The 10,243-nt window shown below is 42.2% G+C and overlaps 1 protein-coding gene across 1 annotated transcript in view; it reads left to right on the top strand.

Moving 5' to 3' along the window:
- Positions 1-10,243, top strand: part of NIPAL2 (NIPA like domain containing 2) — a 47,408-nt gene that overhangs the window by 35,425 nt on the left and 1,740 nt on the right. The window contains exons 6-9 of the mRNA XM_005423491.2: positions 1,428-1,524; positions 5,577-5,712; positions 8,058-8,146; positions 9,948-10,011. Coding sequence (XP_005423548.1) covers positions 1,428-1,524; positions 5,577-5,712; positions 8,058-8,146; positions 9,948-10,011 — 386 coding nt within the window. The remainder of the gene's footprint in view (positions 1-1,427; positions 1,525-5,576; positions 5,713-8,057; positions 8,147-9,947; positions 10,012-10,243) is intronic.

The raw sequence follows: 10,243 nt of genomic DNA, 5'->3' as shown, positions 1-10,243 counted from the left end.
CAGGAATGACTAACATAGTTTGTTTTTTTTTCTCTTTTGCTTATGTGCACTTGGAATCTCTACAGAAGACGTAAATTATAGATGAAGCTCTTAGGTTTCCCTAAACAGAAGCATAGTAAGAATTGGATTGTTAATATTTAATCTCTGCAAAATCAGGTTCAAAACACTTCTGCTTTTCTTTTGAAGTGCCTCGAAGACCATCCTCTATATGTCAGAAAAGCATTTGAGGCAGCCAATGTGGTATTTTGTTTTGGTGCCTTCTGGTAGAGCTTAGAAACATGGAAAACATGATTATTAAAAAATGTTGATGACATGTGGGCTTGAGGAGACCTTAGTAGAGATTGGCTGTAATAGTAAAGATGATTGTAAGCAGGTAAAGTTCCTTCATCTAAACAGAGTATGTGAAGCTGATATAATCTATGCCCTTCCCATTCCTGGACTTCAAATTTATCACTACCACATCACACTATCAGTGATGAGACTAAGGTCTGTTTTGGGTAGTTCTCAGAAAACAATTTTAGGCAGCAGCTGGGGCACCCCAGCTGTGTGAGCCCCTGTTAGGAGCCATGGACTCTGCTTGCAGTATAACTTAATTGTCACAGACTCTCCCTTGTCTTCTGATTGAAGATGACCTGTAGGTCGGTCACCAAGTGGCAGAGAACCACAGAAGAATAGTTAGGCTGCTGGGCAGCACTGAGAACTAATTGTTTGGATTTCCAGCTTAGCATGTGAGACTTCACAGAGCTGAGTAAACTTAAACAGCAGCCCTGAAAAGCAATCATTTATCTCCCTAGGTTTGGCCACAGGACTGCCATCTCTAGCCCTACACCATGGCTGCTTTTTGGGTTTCCCCAGGAGGTAGAAGTGACCATGCACACAGACCTGTGCACCCCTTCCAGAGCTGCCATCAGGGACTCCAGTGTCCTTTTGATTGTTTTGCTTGGCTGTTTCCTTTCAGATGTGTCTTCTTGGTGGGTTGTTTTGCTTTTAAGCAGGGGGAGATGACAGTGGAACTTTATTGTAGTTTTGGCAAGAGAAGAGATGATGAAATGTTGAGGACCAACAGAGGGGTGATGGACAGAGCCAGCTATGATGACCTGGTTCAGTCAAAGCTGGTGCTGCTTGGCACTACCTGCCACTACCTGCAACTACCAGGGGTTGGACTGAGGTAATGAAAAACTGAAGATATAAAAAATGCTCAAAGTTTAGCTTTTGCTATAACAGGAAAGATAAATGACAACAGTTGTTTGATAACTCAGTCAGCTGTCAATAGTTTTGGTTTTTTTAGCAGAAGATATTTTATAAAGCCATTCTTTGCTTGAACATGTAGAGAAGCAAAAATGAATGTGACATCTCAAAGACTTTGAATGAAGCATTCATTCGTTACATAGTTTCACAGCTCTAACTTTCTTTTCTTTTATTTTCAGATTTTAGAAATTCTAATATTCTGCATTCTCCTCTATTTTTACAAAAGAAAGGCTGTGAAACACATCATGGTTTTGTTAATGATGGTAGCTCTACTGGGTAAGAACATATTATTCACTTTAATGTTCCTGTCTGTTACTTGATAATTCCTTGTCACTCCATCTCTCCAGACACTTTAGATTAGAGCCATTTCAAAGCAGTGTGCTTGAAGAAGAATCAGTGAAACATTTCAGATGATTTTTACTGGGGTCTCTTTCTGAAGAGAAAAGCTGATTTTTAAACATAGTTTCTATGTTTATTGCTATTTCTTTTTACAGATACCCTCAAATTAATATGTTATGTGTAATGATATTCTGAAACTTGTTTTAAATAAAAATTTAGGTTTTGATCCTGGAAAAGTGGACTATCCAAAACTTTGTTTGGGAGAGCAGGCTGTGAAAATCTGTTCTCTAAAACAGAGCACCTTGTAAATGCTCTGTAAACAAGTGCAGTGATATGCTGTGACTGTACAACAACTTCAAATTATCTATGACTACTTGAATATGCAACATTTCATATTTTACCACCTTTCCTGAAGAACAAGAACTCAGTGGGCCACTGAAGTTTGTTTTCCATCATTGTCATCACAATCAATAACCAGAGAAAATACAGGAGATAATTTTATTGGCATCTTTCAATAAAGTTAAACTTGAATCCATTTTGAGAAATGTCAGGAGCTCATCTCTAAAGCTCCTGTGATTGTAGGGTTATATCAAGAATTTTCACCACTCCATGTGACAAATTCTCCTGTCCTTGTCTTGTCATTTGTCCATGAAACCCTCAGGGGGCACAGATCCTTGGTTGAAGTGAAAGGTGCCATCGAAGTCAAAGGTTATTTTTTCTCTGATTTCAGTGGGTGCAAAGACTTGCAGTCTGCAAAGACTTGCATTTCTAATGGAGATGATCATGAGGGTTTTTGATAAAATAGAATTTCACTAAATTTTGCCAGGTACAAAATTTGGATTTAACTGAATGTAAAAACCCTAACAGATATATTAACTCCCTTCCTTCAGGGTAGAAACCCCGAGTGGTTTCTTACTCAGCTAAAAACTCAGACTCTTGGAACAACTTTTTGGGGACAGTCTTCCTATGTAGGTTTCCCAGCCCTAGGAGTATTAGGATCTGTAGCTGTGCAGAAGCATTGCAGGATTTCCCTGCGCCCTGCAGGAGGCAGAGATGGAAGAGCCTCCAGAGCGTTAGGTCTGACTGCTGTTGGTTTGGGGAAGGGAAGTGTGAGTGTGGCTGTCCCCAGCTCCTGGCACAGCTGAGTGTGGCTATCCCCCGCTCCTGGCACAGGTGAGTGTGGCTACCCCCAGCTCCTAGCACAGAGCCTTGGAGCTTTGGCAAAGCTCTCCTGAGCTGCTCTGCAGCTTCCAGCATGGCTGTGAGGAGTGTGGAGCACTGTGCACTCCTGAGCAAAGGTCCAGCCAGTCCTGGACCGGGTCCAGTTCCTCCTCCTGCATAACTGGAAGCCTGAAGATTTCCAGATGTGTTCCTGCACATCACTGCTGCAGTTGTGGGCTGGCCCACCATGATGCTGCCCCCAGCAAGCCCTGGGGGAGCTGGGCCTTGGGTCTGGCCAGGCCTGCTGCCTCTGCCCCGTGTCCTGCCAGCCCCGGGGGCAAAGGGACACGAGGGACATGCGGAGCAGCAGCAGGGCTGCAAACCCGTGCCCTGGCAGGCACTAACTGCAGTCTGCTGCTCTGCCTGCAACCAACCAAAAATACATTTTCAGCTGGGGGCTGCTGAGGTTTTTGTGACTTTATGCAACCTGAGGAAAAATGTGTCATTGTTTCTGCTCTGTTAAAAAAGACACAAACAAGCAAATCCTGGTTCATGGGACCTTCTGAAATACTGACATTTCCCTTGAGCGTGAAACTCAGAACTGCATCTGACTCTGGTTCCTGCAGCTGTCCTGGAGCCTGGCAGTCCCCACAAATCCACACTTGGACCACTCTGGTTGGTCTCTGACCTTTCTGCTGAGTGAAGTGATGGAAGGGCTGGAAAATTGTCCATTACTTTGCTCCCAGCTGTGTGACACAGGCACTGCCCTTGCAAGGCCCTGCCTGCTGAAGGGGTGAGTGCTCATGGAAGGTGATATAGTCCTGGTGGAGTGTTCATACTCCATGATGTAAATTAAATGTGGAAAGGTTTCTTTACAGAGAGGGCAGCCTTGTGTTTCACTGCATATGCAAGCTACTTTCACCTTCAAGAAAATACAGAGGTGATCACAAAATCTGATGATGTTCTGCTTAGTACAATTCTGCAGATTCATTTGGTAAGAATCATCTTACCTCATGTATACATTCAGTTATTATAAGTTTGGGAAAAACATTTCAGATTATAGTGGGATTTCAGAGGTTTCTGCCCTAACAGCTGGAAAGTGACATCATTTGTCACACTAGCTTTGAGGGGAGGTCATTCTGACAGAGAAAACAACTCCAGGTTTGAAATTCGTTTTGGAGTTCCTTTAATGAAAAAGATAATTTCACTTCTCAAAGAATAGAAACCAACCGACCAACCAAACCTTCTGGTGCTTTCATTTCTGTCTTGTTAAAATTTTAAGGTGTGGAAACTGGCCTTTCATCAGAAAAAAATAATAGCAATCTTTACCCTTAGCATGACAAATCAAAATACTAATTTTTACCTGTAAGTGTTCTTTTCAAATAACTTCCCCATGTTAGGGTGCAAATCTCAGTTTTATGTTGATGTCTTGTTGGGGCTTGAGTGTATTTTTGGCTTTGTATCACAGCATTTGCACCACTGCAGGCCAGTGTTTGACCTCTGCTCAGTTTCACAGCTGTGTCTGTTGAAGCACTTCACCTGTTTCCATTACAGAGAAAGAAGTGAAGTGCTGGGGGGAAAGGTTGTCATGAAAATGGTGAATTTCGTGGTCATGAACAGGATCATCACAGGATGTATGCAACTCTTAAAACTCCCTCTGAACTTTTGGACTTTCTATAAGAAAAATGCTTGCAATCAAACTCACGAACCTGCATTCATTCTTCTTCCCCCTCCTTTTCTCCCAGCCTTTGGCCTGAACCTTTTGCACAGCACAGGTCTCCTTGCCAATCCAAATGTTACAGGAGCATGAATCAGAGCACTGAAATCCAACACTCCTCAGCTCTGCACCAGGGTGGAACTGGATCTCAGCTGCGGGATGCTGCTCCTGACAATTAATTACCTTTCTTCAAAGGTCATCTCTGCAGCCTGACTCTTGAATTTTTCAGGGTTTTTTGAATTTGTTACATTTCATTTGCAGTAATAACAGACTTCTTTGGTTAGCTTCCACAAACCAAGAGCTCCAGAAGGAAATCTAAAGTAACTCTTAGCTAAACTCTCAGCCCCTTTTCTGAAAGATTTCTCTTGCAAAACCTCTCTGAACTGGTGACGTGTATAAAACCCATTGCTTGCTGTCTGAAATTTGTTTGTGGTGATACAATGATAGTGATTAAATGGATTGACAATACACTACTGAAATACTCTTTCTGTGGGATAAATCCAGTAAATGGTCTCGAGAGCCTGGCTCTTGAAATGAAGTGCAGACTCCTGTGTTGTTTGTCTGCTTTTCATATATATAATGCATGGGGAGAGTTAGGTGCTTTGGGATGTGATCCCAGAAGTCAGCTTTGTCCAGCTCAGTTTCAGAAGAGAAATCCTGAGGATGATGAGTTATTTGAGGCTATCAGAGACACATGCAGGCTGCTATAAAGAGGCATCCTAACTGCTTTAAACAGATGGGCAGACCTCTCAGATGTCTCCTGAACGCTGTAATATGGGCTCCAAATTAGCTAAATAAAGTATGTGGAGTAAATAAAGTATGTCTGGAAGGTGTGGAGGCTGTTGTACCACCTTCAACTGGGAGTCCAGTGTGCTAAAAAGACTTAAAGGCAAAACATAAAGTGTACTTGAATCTCAGGCCACTGAGCTTAGACAGTAGCTTAGCAAGCATTTATCAAATCATACACTTGTTTTAGGTGCCCAAGTCCTTCCTCGGTCTTATTGTAAGTGATCAGTCCTGTGGCTCTGACCTGGATCCTTGTCCTCCCTCAGTGATGCACTGAAGTGCTAATCTGAGTGCTGCCCTGCTAATCTCTTTCTTTCCCTTCCAGCATCCCTGACTGTCATTGCTGTTAAGGCTGTGTCCAGCATGATAGCACTTTCTGTGAAGGGGAAAATGCAGCTAACTTACTCCATTTTCTATATCATGAGTGTTTTAATGGCAACTTCTTGTGCTTTCCAAATCAAGTAAGTGAGATTCTACTTACCTACTAACCTTCATACATGTTTTATGTGACAGTTTGGTACTGATAATGATTCCAGATACAAGTTGCAAATTAAGGCAACAAATTTTGGCAGAGCCTTGACAGATGCAAAAATTGCCTCCAGCTGGTTGTATTGTTTATTTAAACTTTATTTCTTAGTTTATAATTGATTGTTATGGACACCATCTCCTCTCATTATCACCGTCAACAAGGTCTTCCTAAATTTTATTGTCTAGTTTTGGCACAGGTCTTAACACACTAAGTGAAATTTATGCTTATGTAGTCATTTGGGGGTTACTTTTAGAAATCTTTATTGCTGAATAATCAAATGACCATGATTATCGTCATTATCTACGTCTGTTCCCCAGCTTTATGGCCCTAGTCAGACTGGAGAAGGGAGTGTACCCCAACGTTCTCCCTGCCTCTGTTAAATCTGCATCTTGCACTTTGCTATCCTGCCCGGCTGTACCTTCCAAGTTTCCCCTGCAGGCCTCTGCTCTGTGAAGTGATTTGTTTATGCTGCCTGTGCAGATTGCTGGGGGTGGCAGCATGGTAAAATATGTCTTGCAGCTGAACAGAGGCTGTTCCCTTTCTGCCTGTCCCTCTGCTTCTGGTGCTGATAGCAGCCTTCAGTAATCTCATCTAGACTGCTCCAGTGTGAGCCTGAGTAGTTCCTTGCTTGATTATTTTCCGGTAGAAAAGCCAACCCAGCTTTTTCATGGCAGAACATACCATTCCCATGTGGAATCAGAAAGTCCATGCATTATTATGCACTGACTCTCCATGGCTGACTCAGGAACTCCCTGGTAACAGATTATAAAGTGATTTACATCCAGCTTGTCTTCACTGGGAGAAAAGCTCCGGGCATTCACAATAGGAAATAAGAGCTTGGTAAATAAGAAGCTGCTGAATTAAACTCTCCATCTTGTAATTTTTTTCTTTCGTTCTTTTGCTGGCCAAAATTAAAGCAGAAGTGAAACAGGTCCATTTCATTCCCTGGGCTCAGTGTCCCTTTCTCTCTACTCTTTTAGATGCATTTTCTAACATGGACAGGGCTGTCAGTCTAAATTTTCCATTTTATTTGTTTGCTCTCTTATTTTATATGACTGTCATTCATTAGCTGAGAACAGCCTGTGCTGCAACAATCTCCTGGATCCAACACCGGGCCTTGCTATCACTGATTTAGTCCCCGTGACCAAGTTTGTTGCAAATGGGAGAAAATAATGAGGTGTTTTCAATGACTTCAAAATCCTGACTATCCTGTGGATATGTAGGATTTCTTTATTTTTAAAGCACCATGGAGACTGTTCAACAGTTGCTAAAATAACCACGCAATTATTTTAATGGCTAAAACAGATCCAAGCTTGGATTTTTACTGTGCGCATATATTGCACCAGAGAAATGTTCAAGTGTGGTTCTTTTTACAGGCTTGAATATAGTCTGCAGACTCCTGATTTTTCTCTCTGAAATGACCATTCACATAACGGACTATCTACAGGTGCATCCACGATGTCAGCTCATGATTCATCACTCTATGGGTGAATGGTGATAGCTGTGGTCTCTGTACAAGTGGGTTAGTTGCTTTGCCTTTTTGCAGATTGTGCAGGCTACTCCCTGGCCAGTGTCTCAGTCCTGCAGGTCTGTGTGCAATACATGCTCCTGTGGTCCTGCACACTCTTGCTCATGGTTCTGGTGAGAGGTCATGTTGCCTTTCTGAAGAGCAGGGCAGAGAGTTTCCAACCTAAGGAGCTTGAAGCCGCTTTCCTGGACTTTCCGTGCAGGACAGTGTTTCTGGGTATGGTTGCATGGATAAACATACAAATAGGTGTTTCAGCCAAGCTGGAGTGAGCAGTAGCAGCAATGTGGACTTCAGCAAAGTGAAACAGTTCCTATGAGAACTCACATGTTCATGTCCATGATGCCAATGTACCCTTACACAACCTGTTTGAATTAGAGCAACTTGTCCCTGGCTGCTTGCAGGCAGCACTGCTTCCAAGAACCAATGCAGATCATAAGCAATAATACCCCAGCATTCCTCCCTTATCTGTAGCAGACAAAATTTTTCCAGCAATGCTTCAAAAATATGTCCATTGAAAGCCTGTGGCCAGAAGAATCCATGCCAACCTTTTTCCTTTCACCTATTCATTTGTACTCTGCAGAGTCAGAACCAGTAAAGTAAATTCAGTATGTGTGTGCTGTCCAGGGCTACTTGCTATTGTGGTAAGAAATGGTCACACTTATTGTTAAACTGACAAGAAGTGGCTTAACCTGACCTAAAGTGCAAGGGATCTCCTGTAGGCATGAGATACAATAATGCTTATCTTTCAGGTTCTTGAATCAAGCAATGCATCTGTACGAAGCAACAGCAGTTGTCCCCATTAATTTTGTGTTCTTCACCAGCAGTGCCATCATTTCAGGTTTGTTTCTGACCTTCTTCCTCTACAGAAAGATTTTTTAAACATCAGGTTTTCAAGAACAGGAACCCTGTGAATAGAAACCCAAACCCATCATATTTGTTTTTACAGAAATAATTTTTTCCTAAGTCATAGGTGTTTAAATTCTGAAAAATAAATAAGTTCACAACTTCTGAAACAAAATAAATGGTAGGGTGTTAAAGCTAGATCATCTTTAAGGTTCATCCCGACCCAAATCTTTCTATAATTCTAGAAAAATAATCAAATTCTAACCTTTCCAAAATAGATCATGTGTGATTCACTGTACCTTGCTGGCTTACTAGAAGTACCTGCATTTATCCTAGCCTCCTATTCACATCCAGTAAATGCATTTACCATGTGCACACCAGTCTCTCCCTATACGAACTGGTAGAGTAATTTTAACAGCCTGGCAAACTACTCAAATGACAACCAGCTGTGCTTCATAGTAGTTAGCGTATATTCCATTTCAGAAGGTGGAATTCTGGGTTAAGTGAAGGAAATAAAATGACTACAAAAACTTTTTAAGCATTTAACATTTTATTCTGGGTGAGAACTTTGAACTCAGCATTGTTAAAGAGGGACTGCAAATCTTGGAAATGGTGTGCAGCGCAAGAACATGAGCTGGGAGGACGACTAAGATGCTGTATCAGCAATGAGCCAAAATGATCATGTTGTTAGAACATTTATGACTCATTTTAACGCACGCTGGGGGCTTTCCTGTCATTGCTGTGCAGGAGTTTCTCATGCAGAGCTGCCATTAATGAGAAGGGGAGTTAGCTTCACGCACAGATTGCCTCAACACCTGTGTTAGAAGAGACCTACACTTTGTGACCGAGAAGAAACTTGTGCCAAAAGGGGGTTGTGTTCTTGTGACCATATGGGGAATTTGGCCTGGTGCCTCCTTATAAGATCAAGTACCTATTCAGGAATGGCTTAATAGCTTTGAGAGTGGATACACATGCATTTGCACCAGGTTAGTTAAACCAGTGTAGGGCTTAGAAAAGCAACCTCTGCTGAATCTTGCTGGGGTGCTCGTAGAAGGTACCTGGTGTCATGATTCCCCCATCCCTAGTTACAGCTTTTGAAGACACAGTCACACTTCAGCTGCACTGGGTCCCACTGGCATTTCTAAGCAAAGCTGTGCTCATCAGTGGTTTAAAGCTAATATACTTGGCTGTTAATAGGGGCAGCTGAGATCCAGATACACATCTGGTTCTGTCACCTCCACTACAGAGGTGCTAATTCCTGGAAGAGGGGCGACCAGAAAGAGCTAGTGATCCCTTCAGCCAGAAAGATTTGGCAAACTTGGCTGCTGGAGCCCTTCATTTGGAGTAAACCTCAGGGACACAGTTAGTTATTGAAAATCTGTTCCCAATTGGAGTTAAGATGTCCACATGCTCTGCTGGAGTAGCTTAACGAAGTCCATGAAGAACCTCTCAGCTGTATTGGTATGTCGCTGCTTGTGAGTAAGACCTCGAGTTTGACCTGCACAGAAATTGTTGCTGACAATGCAAAAGATACATGCATCTGTGCAATTACTAACCCAGCACGTGTTCCAGCCTGATTGACTAAATCTCCTCCAGTCCTATGCAGTATCTTGAGAAAGCCTAGATTATGGAATATAGGACATAAAGTGAACACATCACAATGTGTATTAATACCTTATTTGGGATTTTTTTTTTTCTCCGTTTAAGCATGACACTTCTCCTGACCCTCCCAGCTGTAATTCATATCACTTGGAAGCCAGTCAAAATCTGCAATTCTTGTTTCTGTCACATTCCAGGGGTCATATTTTATCAGGAATTCCAAAGTGCAGCTTTACTGAGCGTGTTCATGTTTCTCTTCGGGTGAGTGTATCAGCCTAAAATCTGCACTAAGGTTTGTACTGGAACAGCACTGCCTTGTGCAATCTCTTCTTTTCTCAGTAAGAAGAAACCGCCTTGTTATTAAAGTATTATGGAATAGCCATTATAGTAGGATAAAAAAACCATTAAAGGAAAGATTGATGTCTGTGCTTTGGGAGTTTGGAGGCCTGGCTTTGAATCCAAATATGTAAAAATGTGAGACACTTGTGAACTA

The sequence above is a fragment of the Geospiza fortis genome, unplaced genomic scaffold, assembly GCF_000277835.1.
Source record: "Geospiza fortis unplaced genomic scaffold, GeoFor_1.0 scaffold200, whole genome shotgun sequence".
NCBI lineage: Eukaryota > Metazoa > Chordata > Aves > Passeriformes > Thraupidae > Geospiza > Geospiza fortis.
This window is presented reverse-complemented; position numbering and strand designations above follow the sequence as displayed.